Genomic DNA, 23,606 nt, shown 5'->3' with positions numbered 1-23,606 from the left:
AAGCCAAAGATCCCCTCTTCTCATACTAGTAGATCCTGATATTTGATCAACATTCAAATATGCATACCAAGCACTGTTTAAAATGGCACAATCCAGATAAATCTTTTCCACGTTATTTTGATGGTTGTAAAAGTGGGCCCTAAGCATGGTTAATATCTACCCCAGCATTCTTCCTACTGAGGAAATGCTTGTTCCACTTGGCAAAGTGCTCTTCTCTGTTTGGAAGCTTGATGTCTTGATATTTGTTGGTAGCACAACATCAAGATCTCTTACTGTGCAGCTTAAGGGTTAATTCTCTAGTGTTAAAGTCAGCTAGCCAAGGAGGGTGGGTGGGTGGTGCTTAACAAACAGGCAGAGTGGCAGCATGCTCATTGAGCCAACACAAGCTCTGATTGGCTCTGCAGTGCTGAGGGAGATTTTCCTCTGTATGGTTGATTGAATTTCTTCCAGCTGTTTACAAAGTTTGAACTAAGAAAAGGGGGGGGGGAATTCTCTGTTGCTTTCTCTTCAAAGTATACTTTGCTTTAGTTCCGTTAAAGTGTTATCAGGTTCCTTTTTTTTTCTCGACTCCCATCTGCATTATTCAAGTGTCTTTGCCAACAATATTAGCCCATAGCTCCAGCCTTACTCCTTAACAAGATAAAACCATATGACACTTCCTCACTCAAGTATATCTGAAGTTGCCTTTCAATGACAGGTGATATATAAGAAGAAAATAGGTAACCTAATAAAATAGTTGCGATGAGCCTCAACTCACAGTCTTGCAAGAGCTCATATCTGCTTTGTAGTCTTAGGGAGCTAGCATGATATATAGGCCTCTGCTGGTGCACGTAATAAAGTCATTTTAAGGAAGCCATTCTCCAAATCATAAGAGATAATGAAACTCCTGGAGAGGGGAAATGATCAGTCTTTAAAAGGCTATGGGAGGGGACCATTTTTCTTGTAGAACTGAAAAACCAAATTGAAAGCATTACCATACAAATGAGCCTCTCACGCCATCAGGAAAGTAGCGGGTGGGTGTCCAGTCCTTGCAAACAGGATGCTGTAGGACACAAAACTACTCATTACGCTGTGGATCTGCTCACAAGCCTCTTATTTCTTTTTCTTCTTTTTTTGTAAGGGGATATGTTGGATCAAAAACTACTTCTGCAAATAAGTAAATAAACAATGGAACTTCCGTCTTTGAATCCTCTTGTTGCCAGGTCTCAGCAGTGCCATCCCAATAAATAATCAGGCATAAACAAATGGCCACTCAATTGCTAAATAATCATCCTGCTCTTTCTTCATTCTGTCATATAGCAAGGAAGCTAACAACCAGAGCCCGGTCCAAAACACATACACTAAGAATTAAAAGCGTTCTGAGCCCGGTTCCAGAACTGAAAGTGATCTTACAGTCCTGTAGGGCTGAGAAAAGTTCCCCCATCCTCTGCCTGAGATGTTGCTCAGCAGATGTGCCCATGTGGAATATGCTCCCCTTAGGACGGCCTTAGAAGCCAGTGTGGTGTAGTGGTTAAGAGCGGTAGTCTCGTAATCTGGGGAACCGGGTTCGCGTCTCTGCTCCTCCACATGCAGCTGCTGGGTGACCTTCGGCCAGTCACACTTCTCTGAAGTCTCTCAGCCCCACTCACCTCACAGAGTGTTTGTTGTGGGGGAGAAAGGAAAGGAGATTGTTAGCCGCTTTGAGACTCCTGAAGGGGAGTGAAAGGCGGGATATCAAATCCAAACTCTTACTCTCTTACTCTTATGCGGAATGCAACTTGGACAGCCTTAAGGCACCTGCGAGGTAGCTCAGTCAGTAAAGCGTGAGATTCTTAATCTCAGGGTTGTGGGTTTGAGCCTCATGTTGGGCAAAAGTTTCCTGCACTGCAGGGAGTTGGACTAGATGACCCTCCTGGTCCCTTCCAGCTCTACGATTCTGTGATTTTATAAGGCTGCCTTCTGTGGAATGCAACTTGGAAAGACAGTTGCTTTGGGCATTTGCTGCTGAATTGCTCCTGAGGAGAAGGAGCAGCCCTACTGGTGAAAGAGATCAAAATGTCCGCTATTCAATTTAGCTATTTAATTTACTGTCGCTGCAAGAAGAAAGAGAGACGACAACGCCTCTCCCCCCCACACACACACCCCGGCACCCTGGCACCCAAATATCTTGGGCTGTCCCTGCACAAAATATTATTTACTCAGATCCACGGGTAACTCTGGGCTAATTTTCTATGGTAGTTTTCCCCAAAGATTTTATGTGTTTACGCGTTTAGCACATTAATAATAATAATAATAATAATAATAATAATAATAATAATAAATAAATAAATAAATTTTTATTTATACCCCGCCCTCCCCAGCCAGAGCTGGGCTCAGGGCAGCTAACATCAGTAAAATTACAATAAAAACATAATGGGGGGGGGGGAACCATTTAAAATACGGGTTAAAATACAATTTAAAATGCAGCCTCATTTAACATGTAAGCCATTGCTGTATATTGTTTTAAATGTTTGCTTTGCTTTTGGGAGTGCAGTCCCATTATGTGTTTTACAAGCTGGTCTCCGACCGTAATAATAAATTATTATTATAAAATATTATTTAATTCTGCATTTGTCTATACTGCCTGTTGGAGCATTCTATCTTTTGGCATACCTGTGCTCACTTTCCCCAACTCGCTTGGCTTTGAGGGGACCTTTGAATTGGATAATTTAGCTCACAGAGCTCAGCGGTGCCCAGTGGCAGCAGGTGACTAATGAATGGCAGTACAACTTTGCAAGAAAAGGGAGGAGACAATGGCTAAAGAGCAGAGCCGAGGGGATGGAGAGGCCGACCGTGCCATGAGGCTGCCGAACAAAGGATGAAATCTGAGGCAGCCCTTTTAACACATGGACAATACAAGAGGGGGAAATGGATTTGTGGGTAGAGACAGGAGGATGCTTCTTCTACGCTTCTGATTGGGTATTAAAAAAAGCGACGGAGCAGAAACATTGTGGGCTGCTGGAGAAAGCTAAACCTTATCCTTTGGCTATTGTGCAATATTCAAAGAGGGCAGGGCATCGTCAACAGTGGAGGATGTCATAAGACGATCCTGAGATCGCATCAGGATAGTGGCTCATCTAGTCCGGCACCCTGATCTCACTGTGGCCAGCTCTGGGCCATAGAAGCATAAAATTGTAGAGTTCGAAGGGACCCTGAGGGCTAGATGCTTGTGAGAGCGCAAGAGCCCTCTCCTCTCCTGCAACTTCGAGCAACTGGTATTCAGGGCAGTATTAGAAACTCAGATACAGTGGTACCTTGGTTTTCAAACGTAATCCATTCCGAAGCACGCATTTCCGAAAGCTTTTACGTCCGGAAAACTCAGTACAGAAGCCGCGTGGTATGTTTGGCTTCCAAAAAGCGTTCAAAAACCAAAACAGTAACTTTCGAGTTTTCGGCATTTGAAAGCCAAAACGTTTGACTTCCGAGACGTTCGAAAACCGAGGTACCACTGTATATAAACTGATCACCAAATGGCACCTTGAACCTAGGTTACGGTCGCCACAACAATATGTCTAGGTTCCCCCCCCCCCCGAACTTTATTGTTGTTGCTGTTGTTGTTACTATTATTCATTCATTTCTATACTGCTTTATATTTTAAAGAACAAGAATCTCAAACACATTAAAATATCCAATAAAACAACCTGGAATAAAACAGATTTGAGCTTCAAGGAGAATATTTCAGAGCTTTTTCTAGGTGACATTTTGCTTTGCTTTCCCCATATATATTCACCTATTTGATTTATATAGCTGCCCCACAGCAGAAGTAATTTAGGAAGCCAGTGTGGTGTAGTGGTTAGAGTGTTGGACCAGGACCTGAGAGATCAGGGTTCAAATCCACACTCAGTCATGAAGTTCACTGGGTGATCTTGGAGTCAGTCACAGCCTCCTAGCCTACCTCACAGGGTTGTTGTAGGGATTAACTGAGAGGAGCTGGGTAAACCCTTTACTCCTTAGAGTAAATGCAATAAATAAGCTCTTCTGCTCGTCTTCTTGAGAAAGCTGGAGAGGCAGCCAGATGGAGATGTCAGTCGCCAACCTAGCATCCAGAGATCTCCACGTGGTTGCAATTGGACCCGTGCCAGTCACAAAATGCACCTGGAGACTTTTGATTCAGAGGTATACTGTCTCCAACAGCAGTAATAAACAGCCCTCCTGGTTAAAAAACAACAACTGTGTGTGTTAGACCACATGTGGAGGAAATTTCCCTCTACAATTAAATTAAGACAGTGAGTCTTCACAACTGAGAAGACCTCTGTGTCCACTAGCTGGTGGTGAGCCCAGAACAACTCTTTCAAAATTAACATCTGGGACCATTGCATGTGCCTATACATAGCAAGTCCTCTGCATATGTGCTTATTTCTGAATGTCCTTCTGGAAAACATCCATAAGGCCACAGAGCAATAAAGAGTATGCATGCATACGCATGTCTCTGTGTGCATGGGTTCAATGAGAATATGGACACTGGAAGCTGCCTTCTGTGGAGTCAGATAAATGGTCCATCTAACTCAGCATTGTCTACACTGACTGGCAGCATGTCTCCAGAATTTCAGACAGGAGACCCTCTCCCAGACCACCTGGAGATGCCAGGGATTGAACCTATGACTTTCTGCATGCAAGGCAGATGCTCTCCCACTGAGCTAAAGCCCTTCCCCCTGTTTCAAGGAGGGTTATTAATCAAAGGGGGCATGTAAGCCTTTTTTGTGTGGATTAAGTAGATTTCACTGAACGTTGCCAAGGCCCTGAAGATACGCTGTTGTGTCTGACAAGTTGGTGTCTGAGCTGTGCAGGCAGATGGAAGGGGGCTTGGCTTGGCTTGTGGGCAAGCCCCATGGTTAATTCATAGATTTGAATGTTTACATGGCCGGCTGCTCAGTATGTCTAATGAGAGGCAAATTAAATAACCGATGAAGGAGATTAGCATCTGGAATAAAGTCCATCTCAGCTGGAGGAAGAAAATTGTTTTTGTTTTTCCTTGCTAATACCGTGCGTCAAAAGGCCTTACCCGAGTTTTGAAGGGCTTCAGTGTGATGTTGGAAAAGAGCTTCTGATTCGGACAGGACCCATACAGTTCCTCCCCGACCTTTCTTCCCCTCGCTGCAGAAAATAAGAAATAAAATTGTGTTTCCCAGCTTGTGCCCTGTAGCAAGACATTCTGGTTTTTTTGGCAGCAGGAAAATTCATCCCAGCAGGAACTAGGACACTAGGACAGCTATTTAAATATATGAGAGGGGGGGGGAGGGGCCGGGGTTGTGGAGTTTGTTTTGCTTTAAATTGGTTGCCCACTATGCATCTGACTACTGGGTACCCCAAAATTAAATGTCACAACTGGTAAATGGATAGGCTGGGCAAACTGATGACCAACTGATATTTTGGTGCATCCTGTATACCAGGGGTCAGCAAACTTTTTCAGCAGGGGGCTGGTCCACTGTCCCTCAGACCTTGTGGGGGACGAGACTATATTTTGAAGAAAAAAATGAACAATTCCTATGCCCCACAAATAACCCAGAGATGCATTTTAAATAAAAGGACACATTCTACTCATGTAAAAACACGCTGATTCCCGGACCATCCACGGGCTGAATTTAGAAGGCAATTGGGCCAGATCTGCCCCCCCCCAGCCTTAATTTGCCTACCCATGGTGTATACTGTAGGATTATAAGGCTGGATTTAAAAGCTGGACTTTGGCAAAGAATAGTATGCATTATAATCTCAGAATGTGAAAGTTGTAAAGGACCTCAGAGCCCATCTAACCCAACCCCAGTTCACTGAAGGAAGCTTTCTGTCACATCATCCTCTGCTTAAATGCCTCTGGCAAGGGAGGGGACACAAGCTCCTGAGAGAGGCTGGGACACCGTCTAGCAGCTCTTACCATTAGTGGTGCTGATGATGGCTCTCTGACAAGTGGGTCAAGAAAATGCCATGGTATGACTGTTGTGGCCGTCCTTTGTGAAGTAGGAGAAAGGCTTGCTTCTCCCATTGGTGTGTGTGGCCCACTGTGGAAGATGGAATATGGACTGAGCCCAGGAATGCAGTGGTTTCTTGGGAATCTTGCTTTTCATTCCAAAAATACAGCAAGTTTCTAGACCTCATGATCGTAGAGAAAAACTCAGAAGAAATCTTACGTGCACTCAGAGTGAGGCTGGGTATGTCAAGACAGCAGATTCTTGCTCATGTACTTGTGCCACCAATGAGTGGCCGCCCTTTGGGTCCCCTAGACTGGGGCAATATAACTATAATTATTGCTGGGGTTTTTTTAATAGTTACTGCTATTTTTCTAGAAAAAGAGGTGCCAGAACTCACCATGAATACCTCCCTTGTTCTTTTATAATGGTAATGGTGCCCACCTGAGAAGTGCCGGAACTGAGTCCCGGTGAGTCCTGGCTGAAAAAAAGCCCTTAGTTGTATTTGCCGATCCAGAAGTTAACTTCATGCCAGAAAAAAAAAATAATACATGTGAAGCAGTTACAGATAGGTAGCCGTGTTGGTCTGCCATAGTCAAAACAAAAAAATTTTTTTCCTTCCAGTAGCACCTTAAAGACCAACTAAGTTGGTCTTTAAGGTGCTACTGGAAGGAAATTTTTTTGTTTTGTTTTGACATGTGAAGCAGTCCTGTTCCTCCCTCACCCGACCTGATGGTCACATTTGGAGTTGAGAACTTTATTGTCTCAAGCTCACTCTGGGTATTGTGTGCTGTAGTGGTTAAGAATGTTGGCCTAGGGCCTGGGAGACCAGGGTGCAAATCCACATTCGGCTTTGAAGCTCACTGGGGCCAATCACTGCCTCTAAGCCTAACCTACCTCACAGGATTGCTGTGCAGATACAGTGAGGGAGGGGGGAACCATGCATACTGCTTTGAGCTCCTTAGAGAAGTACCATATTTTTCGCTCCATAAGACGCACCTAGTTTTTACCGGAGGAAAACAAGAAAAAAAATATTCTGAATGAAACAGTGGATGTATGATTTTTGTGGTTCATGCTGTGACCACAGACACATGATCTGATGGTGAATTTGGGGTGACCCAATGTAAAAATCCTGAGGATCCATGGGCTTTTACCTCTCCCCTCCCAGGCAGCCTCTTGCTAGCATCCCTTATTTCTCTTCCGATCCCACCGATCAGCTGTTTCCTTTCAACACTCCCTTCCCTCTTGTTTGCCTTAGTGTCTTTTCCTTAGCTGGATCAGTTTTTTGCTCCTCCTTTTCTTCTAATTTCTCTCCTTATTGCTTTAGTCTTCCTGTTTCCCTCCTTTGCAAGTTTGCTGTCTTTACCTCCCCCCTCCCAGGCAACCTCCTTTATCTCTAGCATCCCTTATCTCTCTCCCCAATCAGCAAACAATCAGCGGCTTTGTTTCAACACCCACTTCCCTCTTTCAAAAAAGAAGAAGCATGATCTGCTTTTTGCCCCTGGGCAATTCAGCTCCATAAGGGACGCGGGTGGCACTGTGGGTTAAACCACAGAGCCTAGGACTTGCCAATCTGAAGGTCGGCGGTTCGAATCCCCGCGACGGAGTGAGCTCCTGTTGCTTGGTCCCTGCTCCTGCCAAGCTAGCAGTTGGACGAAAGCACGTCAAAGTGCAAGTAGATAAATAGGTAGTGCTCCAGCGGGAAGGTAAACGGCATTTTCGTGCGCTGTTCTGGTTCGCCAGAAGCAGCTTAGTCATGCTGGCCACATGACCAGGAACCTGTATGCTGGCTCCCTCGGCCAATAAAGCAAGATGACCCGCCCCAACCCCAGAGTCGGTCACGACTGGATCTAATGGTCAGGGGTCCCTTTATCTTTACCTTTAATTCGGCTCCAGGGACCACGCATTCGCTCCATAAGATGCACAGACATCTCCCCTTACTTTTTAGGAAGAAAAACGTGCGTCTTATGGAGCGAAAAATAAGGTAAGTGGGATAAAAATGCAATGAATGAATGCCTATTTGACACACATGCCACAGTCTTCCTTTCCCCACTCTCACAGGAGACGGAAGAGCTTGTTTCCACTCAGCCTCCTTGAAACCTCAGCGTTTCTCAGCCTTTCACAACCCATCTCTTTGGAGCGTCTTCCTGCTTTTTTTCCTTAGCGGAAGGGAGACAGCTGGGCCCGGGAGGGAGGGGGAACCGCTGCCTGCTGGGACGTTGAGCTGCAGCCATATGGGCCCCTTCATTAATCTTCCCTCGCACGCCACCCCCCAGCCACCCATATAAAGATGGTGTGCCCTAACTGTGCCAAAAGGGGCAGGTTTTATTATAGACGCCCATTATTTCCATGGAATTACATGGGCAGCCTTATCCTGACCGAGGCCATCGCTTCATGACCTTCCTCTACATTTCCAGATTGCCGCTGCTGACATCCCACCCTCTGCCCAGACACCCACCTGCTCATTTTCATCTCTCGCACGCGTGTGTGTGGGGGGGGGCGGTTTCTGAGGGAAAAGGATATTTCTTCCTTTGCGTGGTGACTTTTGTGTATCTGTTGCCATTCACAGTTCAGTTCCTTCTCCAGTTGGGAAATCTTTTATTCCCCCCCTCCCCCTCAAAAAAAAAACAAAACAAATACAGTGAAAAACTCACACCCTTCCTGAAAAAAAAAAAAAACCTGAGAGGGGAGGTGGGTAAGGATGAGAAGAAGCATGCTCCCCCTCTTTCCTCCCCCCCCCCTTTTAGCATGTTCTCGCCAAAATACTTTTCGCCAAGCAGCAACGACAGCCTGTTAGAACTGAATGGTGTGATTTCTCCTCACATTTCTGAATGAATCATCCTGCAATTTAAGCTAAAGAGATGTTTGGTTTGCAGCCATGCCTCCCCCTTCCCCTCTTTCTACTGATGTGATGCGTGAGTCAGGCACAAATGTGAAAAGTTGGAATTATCCCCATAAATGCCCGCTTTGGGGGGCTGTCCCCCCCCACAGCCTAATCTAGTTCCTGGCTCATTTTTTTGAAGTATACTCACCTTTTAAGGACACGGGACATTTTATAAGTTCATTCTTATTTTCGGTCTTTGGCAGGGGGTCTTTAAAGCAGACCACAACCTTACGTTTAAATCGTAAGTTTTTTTCACTCCGAAAATGACAGTGAAAATCAAAGCAGTGGAAATAAAATCCCCACACAGTCACAGCTAAACAGTGGGTGCCACCTTAGATTTATTCAGAGGCCTTGCAGAATAAAAAAGGTATTGACTAGCCTCCAAACCAAGCTTGATAAGCCTCTAGTTGCAAAGGGTTTCACAGAAGTGACCCTTTACTTCCCTCCAAATATCTGGTGTCCTTCTCTTCTTTGCCCTGTTGCTCAAGAATCCAGATTCTGCAAACCAAATCCTATATCCAGGAAACCAGTATTATTTATTATATCTATATGCCACCTTTGCTCCAGCAAGCTCTCCTCTGTCTCATCTGATCCCCACAACGACCTTGTGAGGTAGGTTTCCTAGGAAGCCTCGTGGCTTCTTTTTCACATTGTTGTACCTCAAAAAGTTTTGTTTTCATAGCTAGAAATGTTATAGTAGCTTGGAAAGGCAAACCTTGGAGGAGGTGGCACTGTAAATCAAAGTTAACAAAGATCCGAACACAAGTAGCATAATATGTGTAATTTAGACCTGTTTAATATACGTTTTCTAGATATATTCATCATGCAAATGCCTTGTGCACTCATTGACAAGAACAGTGGAAACAAGGAGCAGGTGTTACTTCTCATTGTGTGTTTCTCTCTCTCTATTTTTCCTTATATCTCTAAAAGATATGGTTACTAGATGTCCCCATTTCCCGGGGGCAGTCCTTGTATTTACAAATCTGTCCCCAGACAAAATCCGTCCCCGGAATGTCCCCGGATTTCATTTAGTGTCCCCGGATTTATATTTTAAGTTTTCTAGATTTATTAGTAGGGAATGAATGTTGTGTGATTGGTTCAATGGTACAAAACACATCATATGGGGACTTCCAGCGAGGCAAAATGGCGGGCGCCACAGCAGCGAGCAGCTCCTGAAGCCAGCCAGAGCCAACTGCACTACCAGGCTGGCTCTGGGCTACTGAGACTGCCGTTGCCACTGCCACTGCCAAGGGGGAACCAGGGACGCCCAGCGCGTCAACTGGGGGAACCGCTGACACACCCCCGTGACCCAAATCAAGCCAGGAGCAAGAACACCTGGCCACCCGGCCGACTGCCCAGCGGCGCTCCGGGGCCAGGAAAATCCTGGAGCTGATACAGGGAGGAGAGGAGACGGAGAAGGGAGAGAGAAAAAGAGAAAGGAGAATAAAGAAAGGAGCCCTGACCTTGATGTGCCGCTGCTGCTGCCACTAAGGAGGAGAGGTAGGAGAGCACCGGGAGGGCAAGGACACGTGGCTGAGCCCAGGCCTAACCTGAGCCTATTCCATGGCAGCTAGCGCTTCAAGAGAGCAGGCCAGGGCCCAGAGGATGGCCGCGCGACAGAGGAGACCACAGAAGACCAGCAGCCCCTGTCAGCCATGGGTGACCAGTTGTCAGGGATGATGGGCGTTGTAGTAGAGGTACTAAGTCGAGGAAGACTGGAGTACAGATTCCTGCCTTTTTAGCACTGAAAGCTCAGAGAGGAGAATATCCCTGGGGAGATTAGGTCCTCTGAGTTTGTCTTGCATTTTACTGAATGTTTAATTGTGGAGGCAAAGTGGTGTGAGCTGGTTGCCTGGAACCTAGTGGAAGTTCTGGGCTGCTTTTGGGTACCAAAATGCGGGAGGTTGTTGTTGTGGTGCAGCAAGGTGAATAAACTGCTGCGTCCTCTAGTTCTTCTTAAAAATAGTGTTCTTGTGCCACTCAGTTGGCCTCTCAATCTCTCCCCCCCCCGACTTCCTATGCTAGTATCTAAACGGACTTTTTGTATGCCACTGGTAGATGGATGCAGCAAAGCGCTGCATATGCCAATGTTTGTTTCCATAGTAACTAATGCACTTCAGAGAAGGAGAAATAGGATAGTCAGGAAGGACAAGAGGGGAAAAGATCACAATAAAACTGGCACAGCGAGTGTAGATGCCGGATGCTTGGAATATTTTCTGACAGAGGTTTCGGCTCACAGAGCTCCCCTAAACTTGAGTGGTTTTTAGTGTTTTGGCTTCTGAGTGCCTCATTAGCCACAATCGTCATTAACCACTTATCATTATTAACCGCTCTCATCTACAAAGGTTGAGCTCAGGGAACAGGGCACACCTCTAAATGTTTGAACAGTTCATAGTTATTTGTCCCAGGTTTCCTATGTGACCTTGAAAATGGATGGTGATCATAGAGTTGTAGAGACAGAAGGGACTCTGAGGGTCATCCAGCTCAACCCCCTGGTGGCCACAGACCAAGGGTAACTCAAGAGTGGTGTGAGCTATTGTTCTGTATTGTGTGGCCCAAACTAAGGAGACCATATGCTGATTAAATCCGGCACAGAAATGTGCCAGACAGCCCAATCCTATCCCTACCTCTACTCAGAAGTAAGCCCCCATTGAATTCAATGGGACCTACTCCCTGCTAAATGTTTGCAGGATTGCAGCCTAACCTTAATGGTTCATACTCACTTCTCAACAACCCCACTACAAATATAGTTACGCCTTCTTTGGGGGGTATTGATATGATTCCCCATGTGGTTTTCATAAATTAATGTCAGCCCCACGACTTCACCTGCTCCAGGTGAGCTCCATTGAAACAAATGGATGTCGCCTAGTAGCTGCATTTGGCTGACAGGTGATATGTGCCAATGGACTCCTGGACCCTCCTGAGGCAACCCTCCTGGAGCAAAATCATTAGGAAAGCATTTCTCCTTGTTTTGAAACTAATTAAACATTTGGAGTACTATTAGTACAACGGATGGCAGTTTTACACAGCATCAGCAACTCTGAAGAGAGAAGGTGAATGGATATTGTGGAGTAATGAACTGGGAGTCGGGGGCAGAAATAAATAAGGAATCACGTTCAGGAGACAAAGAGCTGTTTCCTCCCCAAATCCCATGAGAAATTAACTATTTGTCAGGGTTTTCCTGTTCTTCAGAGAACCCAGAGTAAAAGAGCTCAGGCTTACATACTGTTCTGCCTGCTTTAATACTCTGTTACTCTTATTAATTGTGTAAACATTTTAAAAAAACTATTCCCAGTGGGGTGTGGATGGACAAAGATAAATGTCTGCCCAGTCCCCAGCAGGGCCTCTATTTATCTGGTCCGGTGCAGCAGTCACCTAACCATCTCTAACAAGGGCAACTGACAGGGCTTTTCCCCCAGCTGGAACTTACCGGAACTCAGTTCCGGCACTTCTCAGGTTGATGTCATTATGAGAGAACAAGGGAGGTGTTTGTGATGAGTTCTGGCACCTCTTTTTCTAGAAAAATAGCACTGGCTACTGGTAACCAAGTTTACTTTTTATGGTTTGCAAACCAGCTTCTAACCTTGGTTCCAACCTTCAGTTGAAATCATAACCTTGGTTAGCTTTAGCCATGGTGTGAATGCAGAAATAAATAGGGTGTTCTTCAGTTTGTGCCTTTGAACCCATGAAAGGGCTTTTGATCTGTGCGGGTGTCTACTAATGAAAGATGAAGGGGTACAATTTTTGGAGATGCCCCTCTGCCCCCTGAAGCCACCTTCCACCTTGTTCTGAATGGTTGCCATCATCCCTGACCATTGGCCATGGTGGGAGTTGGGGTCTGACCATATCTGGAGGGCCACAGGTTTCAGAGCAAGCCAGGATCAAACACCATGGTTTGATCCTGGCTTGTTCTCTCTTAACTGTAGATTTTTTGGGTTTTTTTAAACTACTGTTTCCTGAGATTGGACATAATGGGCATAAAATCAGAAGGGGAAGCTTTTGATCTCTTAACCAGGGCTACGAAAGAGGAAGAGGAAGGATGCGAAGACTCTCTGTAGCTCTTTCATGTAATGGGAAACTGCTTTTTTGGTTATGTTCAATGTTAGCCATCAGTTGATCTGAAGGCTGCTTAGCTGGGACAGAAAGCTGAATAAGAAGCATGAGGGATAAAGCCAGAGCAGCAAAATCTTTAAAAACTACAGCTCCTTCCTTCCTTGTCACATCTGTAATTGTGAAGTTCTAAGATAAGGCACATTTTTTTGTGTGTGTTTTAGAAAAAGACTATAATATGCACCTCTTCGCACTGCCTGGACAGCACATTCCCTGCAGTGATACTGCATACCGCTCTGTCATCCCAATTTACCTTCACAGCCCAACGGGATAATCCCCCTTTTGTTTTGCCGAACAGCATGAAGGCAAAATATTGGAGAGTTCTCAATGAAGCCATTGTTGGTTTCTCTGAATGGCATAGTGCAAACATACAAATCATAGAGACAGGAAGGGGGCATCTTTCTGAATAAAGACATTGTGCCTCACCTTGCTTGGGAGAGACCATAAAAGGGATCCCCCGTACCAGAAGGTGAGTATTGGACTAGTTGGGTACTCAGGTTTCTTGACATTAAAGGAACTTTTTTTGAGTTTTCAACAGAACACCAAACATCAGAGAACTTGATGGCCCATTTAAAAAACAAGCCCTCCTTTAGCTGCAGCTGTGTGTATATACTTACCTCCTGGGTTCCCTTCACAACCTTCCTTGAAGGGCACTTGATGCTCTTTGGAGAATGTTGCCATGCAGCCAGCGAAGTGGGTGCCAAATATTCTCTCCCTCTGCCCGTGTCAGACAGAATATTGCTTCCTAGTTAAAAGCGACCCAGTGCTATGGGTGACTTCAAAGGTTAAGTTGGTTTCCGGGGTTGAAAACTTTCCTGGTATGTTCTGAGTAAACATTTCATTCCACCAAGGTGCATGTTAGGTAAAACTGTATTTAATTGTAGATCAGTCCTTTTGCTACTGGAAAAGCCACTTCAGGAGGAGTCAATTGGGCCTGGGAAACTCGCCCCTCCAGTAATGTACAGTCATACCTCGGAAGTCAAACGCCTTGCGAGTTGAACGTTTTGGCTCCCGATCGGCACAAACACAGAAGTGAGTGTTCCGGTTTGCGAACTTTCTTTGGAACCCGAATTTCCGACGTGGCTTCCGATTGGCTGCAGCCAATCGGAAGCCACACCTTGGTTCCCGACGTTTTGGAAGTCGAACGGACTTCCGGAGCAGATTCCGTTCAACTTCCGAGGTATAACTCTAGTGACAAATTCAGAAGTGCAGGGTCCCTTCAGGGTATCTGTAGCCAAGTCTCTCACAGCCACACTTCTTTATAATTAATAATAATTTAGGGTGCATTGCAATGATCAGTGCAGACCTCCATGTGTTTCCTTTCAGCTAGACCTACCATTTTCTGTGCGGATAACATGGGCAAATAATTTGGAGTGCTCTTTCACAGTGACTTGAGCTTTTATCGAAGTCCCATTGTACTTAACAGAATTTGTACACCATTCTATTGAAACCTTGTGCTTTCAGTGTTCTGAAAAGCTTAGCTTTGGAGCATACAGAACACCTTATTAGGTATGATGATTCCAACCAGCACCAATTTGAACGCCTCTGAAGATCTTGTTGCCCAAGTCATACTCCGTTGGTAGAGCATGAGACTTGACCACATATCACCCTCATGGTCCCTTCCAACTGCACAAGTCTTTGATTCTATGACATCCTTAAATAAGCAAATAAATAACAAACCATGATGCCTCTGAACATATCAGGGGAAATCCAGCCAGATGGGTGGGGTATAATAAATAAATAATAAAAATAAAATAAAATAAAATAATAATATTGCTGTCATAATCATCTACCTTTAGACACCAGACACCACATCAAATCGAGATGGCAGTCCAAATAAACCATAATTAAACTTTAGACACACACATCCCATTAATCCAGAGCTGGGTCAGGTGTTCTTTGGATCAGGTCAGAGCGTAAAATAATATAAAACCTGTAGTTTAAAAAAATCACAATATGTTTGGTTTTCTATATAAAAAATCACAACATGGTTTCCTCGGATTCTTGGTCAGCACCAGATGTTTCTTGCTGGAATATATATATACTTACAAGTGTTTGCTCTCTTGTCTTTTGCAGGGCCCTGTCCGCATGGCTCCCGATCTTGCCGCGTCTCCTGCCGTGGGATACGTCTCCTTAAACCAGAAACCTGAAGCCGTGGTGCACGCTATGAAGGTAAGGGGTGGGGTGTTTTGCATGCATCCATATAGGCTTTGCATTCCAGCTCAAGAGAGGAAGACAATGAGGAGAGGCAATCAGAGGCTCTGGGCTGAGAAATAGCAGAGCAGGTGTGCTCTTTTTATTGACATAAGAAGAGCTCTGCTAGATCAGGCCTAAAGCCCATCTAGTCCGCCACCCTGTTCTCCCAGTGGCCAACTAGTTGCCCATGAAAAGCCCATAAGCAGGACCTGAACACAAGAGCCCTCTCCCCACCTGTGGTTTCCAGCAAGTGGCATTCATAGAATCTTAGAGCTGGAAGGGACCGGGAGGGTCATGTAGTCCAATGCAGGAGTCTCAGCTAAAGCATCCATGGCAGATGGCCATCCAACCTCCACTTAGAAACCTCCAAGGAAGGAGAGAAGTATACAGTCTGTGGCAGTAGGCTAGTTGCCATCAATAGCCCTCTCCATGAATTTGTCTGACCATCTTTTGAAGCCATCCTATTTGGTGGTCACCATTGCCTGGCTTGCAACTGATATTCAGAGGCTGACTGTCTCTGATACAAGAAGTAGCACCCACCCAACACGGCTAGCCTCATCCTCCATGAATTTGCCTAACTCATAATAATAATATATTAATAATAATAATAATAATAATAATTTATTTATACCCCACCCATCTGGTTGGGTTTCCCCAGCCACTCTGGGCACCTCCCAACAGAATAATAATAATAATAATAATAATAATAATAATAATAATACAGTGGTACCTCTGCTTACAGACGCGATCTGTTCCGGGGTGCCGTTTGCACCCCGAAAAGTCAAAAAGTAGAGCGCCACTTCTGTGCGTGCATGTGACGCAATACAGCGCTCCTGTGCATGCACGAAGCGCGCAGATCACTCCTGCACATGCACTAAGCAGCGAACCCAGAAGTACAGTGGTACCTCGGGCTAAGAACGTAATTCGTTCTGGATGTCCGTTCTTAAACTGAAACTGTTCTTAACCTGAGGTACCACTTTAGCTAATGGGGCCTCCTGCTGCCACTGCGCCACCGCTGCACTATTTCTGTTCTCATCCTGAAGCAAAGTTCTTATCCCGAGGTACTATTTCTGGGTTAGCAGAGTCTGTAATCCGAAGTGTCTGTAACCTGAAGTGTCTGTAACCTGAGGTACCACTGTAAACACTTCCGGGTTTGCCACATTCGTAACCAGAAAAAATGCAACGTGATGCAAATGCAACTCGAGGTATGACTGTAATAATAAAGCGACAAAACATTAGACATTAAAAACTTCCCTAAACAGGGCTGCCTTCAGATGTCTTCTAAAAGTCAGATTGTTGTTTATTTCCTTGACATCTGATGAGAGGGCGTTCCACAGGGCGGGCGCCACTCCCTAGAAGGCCCTCTGCCTGGTTCCCTGTAACCTCACTTCTTGCAGGGAGGGAACCGCCAGAAGGCTCTCGGAGCTGGACCTCAGTGTCCGGGCAGAACGATGGGGGTGGAGACGCTCCTTCAGGTATACTGGGCCGAGGCCGTTTAGGGCTTTAAAGGTCAGCACCAACACTTTGAATTGTACTTGGAAACGTATTGGGAGCCAGTGTAGGTCTTTCAAGACCGGTGTTATATGGTCTCAGCGGCCGCTCCCAGTCACCAGTCTAGCTGCCTCATTAGTTGTAGTTTCCTTCAAAGGTCACCTTCAAAGGTAGCCCCACATAGAGCACATTGCAGTAGTCCAGTGCTACATTTTAAAGCCATTGCTACATCTTGGGGCAGCAAGTTCCCCAGATTACCTCTGTCTCGTGTGAAGAAGTACTTTCTTTTGTCTGTTAAGAGTTCACACGCATGATGGCAGCAGCAGGAGCATGACAACATCCGATAGGAAATAGCCAAAGCTTCTCTGACTGGACCCCATGTTCCTTAGACCAGTGTTGACACTGGTGTTCCCCACAGGAAATGGAAACCTCTAGTGCTGCCGTGAGGAATTCTGGGAAAGAGGAGAGTCAGAAGCCTCTTTTCTATGCTGAACGCAACAAAAGTGATCGCAAACCAAATCCTCCACCTCGCCGTAGCCACGTACGCACAGACTAAATGTCACATCGCTGTATCTGTATCGTCCCCCCGAGACCATTGTTTTCATTATCCACGAGTTTCAGTGCTGTGCAAAGCACTCTTAATGTACCAGACCCGAGGGCACTTAGATAATCTTCCAGGTTGCGATGCTGTGCATAGATACCAAGGAAAGGGGGGTGGGCAGGCGAGAGAGAAAGCTTGCTCAGCTGGCAGAATCAGCTTGTATTTCTGGGTCCAGAAATCTATTTTTAACAGAACGGACTACGAACGCTGCATTTCATCAGGGCGCATTGACAGAGAAAACTGCCGAGCATCTTCCAGTGGCGCAGCTGTTGGGAGGCCCAGATCCCCTAAAGCGCAGCCACAGTAGGACACCCCTTTCCAAGGGTTGCCACCTTATATTCACGGTCCTGCTCCTCTGCCACAAGCAGCCCGATATGCAGGAATTGAGCAGATGAGTTGTTTTCCGTTGTTTCCTTCGCAGGTCTTTGATAAGCTTCACCTTAATTTCTGTTTGTCAGGCTTCTGTCGAAGGCACAGGGCAAGGTCAGAGAGGAAAGGTGGCAACGCTAGGAGAAGATTGCCCGCTGAGTGTTGCAACCTTTTCATCCTGCCAGCGGCTTTGTGTTTTTCTACATCTGTATGATTTGGATTCGTTCACCTCTGGGGGGGGGGGTTATCAAACAGCTTATAAAACCCATTAATAATAATATTGCTGGGAATATGTTCAACAGGAGCAGTTTCCTGCATCCATGCATCTTCATGCAATACAAAGCTAGCAGATATGAGGTTTTTTCCCCTTGCCACAAATCCCTGTAGTTAACATTTTACACTGGGGGAAGCAATATGAGGATGCGATATAGGGTTGGGTTACTGGAGGATTTCATGCAGGCAATAAAACCTAATGGAGTGTCTCAGCCTGGAGTACATACATGTGGCCGTGTGCATTCATTCAGCTACCAGCATGATATTTCTGGGGCTGGGATTTGATTATCCAGGCTGATGTGTATCACAGGCGTGCCCAGACCAACGAGTTGGTTTCTCATCCTGCATCCAGCTTGATCAATAATTAATTCCTTCCTATTCATTAGAGATCTATTTTTATTTGCAAGCTTGTAAATGCCGCTTGCTTGCTTGCTTCCTCTGGTGTTCCTGCGCCCCCTTGCAAAAAAGAGAGGAGCCAACGGATTGAATTAATTTAAGCGAAACCGTACAGTCATGCAAAATTGCCATTGGTTCAAAATATGTCGGTTAAGCTAGTGGATAATGCAATTTCCAAAGTAGGTTAAGGGCCCTAAGAGAATGACCTATTTTTGTAACTGAGACTTCCGAGGCACGGCAGGAAAGGGAAGCATTGGTCCAGTTCAAAGCGGTCAGTGTGCAAAGCGCAGCGCCACCCGCTAGAAAGCTGAGTGGAGCATTTGTGCCTGGTTTTACAGAGTGTTGTGTTCATCTGAATCAAAACAATCCACATTCATTGCGGTGTTAACCATAATTCTGTCACCGAGTTGGGGGGGGGGCAGTGGAAGCTTGATTCTTCAATCGGAATTACAATGTGGGTGATTATTATGCTCGTGTCACAGCACTGTCAGGAATGTCCAGCGTGAGGAATTAACTCTTTCTTGTCAAAAGCACACTTGCAAGTTAGGAAAAGTCTTGCGTCTCTCAGGTGTGTACCCAAAGAGGCAGTTGCGGCAACAGATACAGCTTATGTATCTCCCCCACCTGAGCAGGCAGAGACGACGTCTGTGTGCAACTTGCTTCAGTCCTCTTCTGGTTCTGGGAGACAGTGGAGCAGGAGAGGTGGGGGCAGGAGGAGAGGTGTGGCAGCCCCAGACTCTACACCAGCCTGACCTTTCCCTCCCTCCCTCTTGCACCTGCACTTGACTCTCCAATCCTGCAGCTTCTCCTGCCTCCGACTCTTGTCTCCTGGCTGCTACAGGCTACCACGGATCCCTTCTTCCCAGTCAGTCTCCAGCCCACCTTCTCCCAGTGCCCATGCATCCAGCCACCACTCCTCAGTGTCCAGCCAGTCCTTGACAGCTAGACATGAATGAGGAGTAGGGTGGTCATGTGTCTCTTGCTTTGCAGAGGACCATCCTGTGTCTGAAGGAGTCCTCTGTCCAGTCCAGGCTTTCTTTATATTAAAGATAAAGAACTCCCAGAAGGGAGAGCAGAGGCCTTGAAGTTGGGAAGCAGACTGAAGTTGGGAAGCAGACTGAGCAGGTACACACAGTCACCTGGTCTTCCCCATAGCGGCTAGATGTATTTCTGTTTAAAGTAATGATTTATCTGTTTGTGTCTGTACACTTTAATCAGCATCACCTTCTGCAAATCTGTATACAGTCGTACCTCGGAGGTCAAACGGAATCCGTTCCAGAAGTCCGTTCGACTTCCTAAAAGTTCGGAAACCAAGGCGTGGCTTCCGATTGGTTGCAGGAAGTTCCTGCAGCCAATCGGAAGCTGTGATGGACGTTTGGGTTCCAAAGAACGTTCGCAAACCAGAACACTCACTTCCGTGTTTGTGCTGTTCGGGAGTCAAAACGTTTGACTCGCAAGGCATTTCGGATCCAAGGTACAATTGTACTCTTTTGTCTGCTCTTTGGCAGGTGATGCATAAGTGGCCAGTCTGCTTTATGCGGAGCCACACTGTCCATCTTTGTAGCTCAGCATTGTCCAACTTACTGGCTCAAATTTAGGGCGGGAGTCTTTCCCTGGAGAAGTCAGGGATTGAACCTGGAACTTTTTGCATGCATGGTATCTATCACTGAAGCTCCAGTCCTTCCTTAACCACTTATGGACCACTCTTCCTTTACTGTCTTCTGTACCTAACTATGACAGCAGAAGTTTGTCTCTTTTTACCATACCTTGGCACGATTTTGGAGCAGGAGATCTGAGTCAGGCCACAGCTTTTTCCAGCTTAGTTACCTTGCACCTAATTCTCTTTTGTGCCAGGAACTGCACAATTCAATGGCAATATAGGCAGCATCCAGTGACCATTTGCAAAAAGTGTGTATGCATATGTTGAAAGTAGATCACATGTTCTTTTTCCCTCCTGGAATCCCCTAGTGCTAACCATTAATTTCCAGCTTAGTGATGTATGCGGATGGAACACTTATCTCAAACTCCATATGTTTTACTGGCAATTAGACTTCCCACTCTCCTATGCGTGTGTTGAGATTTTGCCCTGTTTGCCCTCCCAACGTGGCAGACAGCATGAGGATGGAGTGGTCATTCCACTTAGGGGTACCTTAGGGTCTATCACTGTGTGACATCATTTTACAATTTCATGTCCATTGTGTTTGTAGGTCCTTGAAGTCCATGAGAATTTGGACAGGCAAATTCAAGAAAACTATGAAGAAGACCTGAGTGAAAAGGAGAAAGCAATTGTTCGTGAAATGTGCAATGTAATGAACCCATTTTCACAGTCTTTCCCATTTCAGTTTTTCACTCCCAACTGTGGTGTTAAATGCTGTCCAATATCTTGTTCTGTGTGTGCAGGCTTAGTCGCTTGTTGTCTTTGCAACCTGCAGAGAAATTGGGTTACGAATACTGTCAATCAAAACGTTCACACACTCAGAATGCTTGTGGGTGTAAGGTTGCAGAGGCTTACTGCAGTTTTACAGAAATGTGGCCATCATGGCTCCTTCCATCCTCCCAGTCATGGTCATTATAGTTCAACATGGTGATGAGAATCACCTATTGAAGATCTTTTCCCCTATCTGATCCCAAAACCACTGTTCTTAAGGCTTCCTGTGAATGGGAATTGTTATTAAATCAGTTAAATCTACAATCCTATATACGGTTACATGAGAGTTGTAACATCTGAAGGGCACCAGGTTGGGGCTGACTTAGACCTCACATATGGATATATGGACTGGTGTATTTTGTGTGTTGAGTTATGGTTGGGGTTTGGCTTCCTTCACTGAAAAATGTGGGTGGGGAAAATTCCATTCATGAATCAGGATTCCCATAGCCAGAATGGATCAGTGCCTGTGTGTCTTATTGGACTATAATTCAGAGAGTGTCTTAGTAATCCAGAGAGTGTCTTAGTACTCTAGAGCAGCCTTTCTCAACCTTGGGTTCCCTGATGTTATTGGGAGTCTCGGAGAAAGACGTGCTCTCCCAAGCCCATGTTCCCAGCATGTGGCACTCCTGTCACCAGTGCCTGGAGGCAGACAGGTTGTGCTTCCATAACAGTGACCAGAGGAGGAATGGGCACTGGGAGGAGCACAGAGAGAAGAAACGCCATGGTGCATCTGCAGCAACACAACCGGATGCCTTCATCTGCCACAGCTGCAATGAAACATGTCTCTCCCGTATCAGTCTCTACAGCCGCAGTGGGTGCTGTAACTCTTGACTTCACCCTCAAGAGATCATAGAATAGAATCATAGAATCATAGAGTTGGAAGAGACCACAAGGGCCATCGAGTCCAACCCCCTGCCAAGCAGGAAACACCATCAGAGCACTCCTGACATATGGTTGTCAAGCTTCTGCTTAAAGACCTCCAAAGAAGGAGACTCCACCACACTCCTTGGCAGCAAATTCCACTGTCAAACAGCTCTTACTGTCAGGAAGTTCTTCCTAATGTTTAGGTGGAATCTTCTTTCTTGTAGTTTGGATCCATTGCTCCGTGTCCGCTTCTCTGGAGCAGCAGAAAACAACCCTTCTCCCTCCTCTATGTGACATCCTTTTATATATTTGAACATGGCTATCATATCACCCCTTAACCTCCTCTTCTCCAGGCTAAACATGCCCAGCTCCCTTAGCCGTTCCTCATAAGGCATTGTTTCCAGGCCTTTGACCATTTTGGTTGCCCTCCTCTGGACACGTTCCAGTTTGTCAGTGTCCTTCTTGAACTGTGGTGCCCAGAACTGGACACAGTACTCCAGGTGAGGTCTGACCAGAGCAGAATACAGTGGCACTATTACTTCCCTTGATCTAGATGCTATACTCCTATTGATGCAGCCCAGAATTGCATTGGCTTTTTTAGCTGCTGCGTCACACTGTTGGCTCATGTCAAGTTTGTGGTCAACCAAGACTCCTAGATCCTTTTCACATGTACTGCTCTCAAGCCAGGTGTCACCCATCTTGTATTTGTGCCTCTCATTTTTTTTGCCCAAGTGCAGTACTTTACATTTCTCCCTGTTAAAATTCATCTTGTTTGTTTTGGCCCAGTTCTCTAATCTGTCAAGGTCGTTTTGAAGTGTGATCCTGTCCTCTGGGGTGTTAGCCACCCCTCCCAGTTTGGTGTCATCTGCAAATTTGATCAGGATGCCCTTGAGTCCATCATCCAAGTCGTTGATAAAGATGTTGAATAAGACCGGGCCCAAGACAGAACCCTGTGGCTCCCCACTAGTCACTCTTCTCCAGGATGAAGAGGAACCATTGATGAGCACCCTTTGGGTTCGGTCAGTCAGCCAGTTACAAATCCACTGAGTGGTAGCATAGTCAAGACCGCATTTTACCAGCTTCTTTACAAGAATATCATGGGGCACCTTGTCAAATGCCTTGCTGAGATCAAGGTAGGCTACATCCACTGCATTCCCTTCATCTACCAGGCTTGTAATTCTGTCAAAAAACGAGATCAGCTTAGTCTGACATGACTTATTTTTCAGAAATCCATGCTGACTATTGGTGATCACAGCATTCCTTTCTAGGTGCTCACAGACTGTTTGCTTAATGATCTGCTCCAGAATCTTCCCTGGTATTGATGTCAAACTGACTGGGCGGTAATTATTTGGGTCCTCTCTTTCCCCCTTTTTGAAAATAGGGACAACATTTGCCCTCCTCCAGTCTGCCGGGACTTCGCCTGTTCTCCAGGAATTCTCAAAGATGACTGCCAGTGGTTCTGAGATCACATCTGCCAGTTCTTTTAATACTCTTGGATGCAGTTCATCTGGCCCTGGAGACTTGAATACATCTAAACTAGCCAAGTATTCTTGTACTATCTCCTTAGTTATTATTAGTTATCTTAGTTATCTTGTACTATCTCCTTAGTTATTCTGGGCTGTGTTTCCTCTGCTGAATCATTTGCTCCAAATTCTCCAAATTTGCTCCAATGGAGACTTCTCCATTGTCTCCTGAGACAGATGGATATCAACAATCAGTCGCATTATTTCTGACCGCTGCCCCTGCTGGTAATGGATGATGGGTGTTGTAGTCCAATAGGATATGAGGACCCAAGGTTGGGAAAGGCTATTCTTGAAGGTTGTGCATAACAAATTGCTTTTGAAAGTCAAAAACTGTGGTCATCTTTTACTTCCCCTTCTTTCCTCTTTTGCAAGTGAAAAGCCTCCCTGGATCTTCAATTTCAGACTGACCCAGTGCATGTTTAGATGATAGATAGATAGATAGATAGATAGATAGATAGATAGATAGATAGATATTCTCGGGAACCTCAACTGGGGCTTACCTTTAGTTAACTGTGTATAGGACTGCAGCCCTGCAGCCCAGTCCTGTGCCAGT

At 45.7% G+C, this 23,606-nt stretch overlaps 1 protein-coding gene across 5 annotated transcripts in view; it reads left to right on the top strand.

Moving 5' to 3' along the window:
• CCDC85C (coiled-coil domain containing 85C) overlaps positions 1 to 23,606 on the top strand; it is a 167,529-nt gene that overhangs the window by 138,815 nt on the left and 5,108 nt on the right. For 4 of the 5 annotated variants that reach the window (XM_083618306.1, XM_083618305.1, XM_083618303.1 and 1 more), the window contains 2 exons: positions 14,989 to 15,084; positions 20,446 to 20,544. In XM_083618306.1, the coding sequence (XP_083474432.1) occupies positions 14,989 to 15,084; positions 20,446 to 20,544 (195 nt within the window). The remainder of the gene's footprint in view (positions 1 to 14,988; positions 15,085 to 20,445; positions 20,545 to 23,606) is intronic. The other variant, XM_083618307.1, reaches the window with a different exon arrangement.

The sequence above is a fragment of the Podarcis filfolensis genome (genome assembly GCF_964270895.1).
Source record: "Podarcis filfolensis genome assembly, chromosome: 1".
Taxonomy (NCBI): Eukaryota; Metazoa; Chordata; class Lepidosauria; order Squamata; family Lacertidae; genus Podarcis; species Podarcis filfolensis.
The sequence above is the reverse complement of the archived record's forward strand: the minus strand, read 5'-3'. Positions and strand labels throughout refer to the sequence as shown.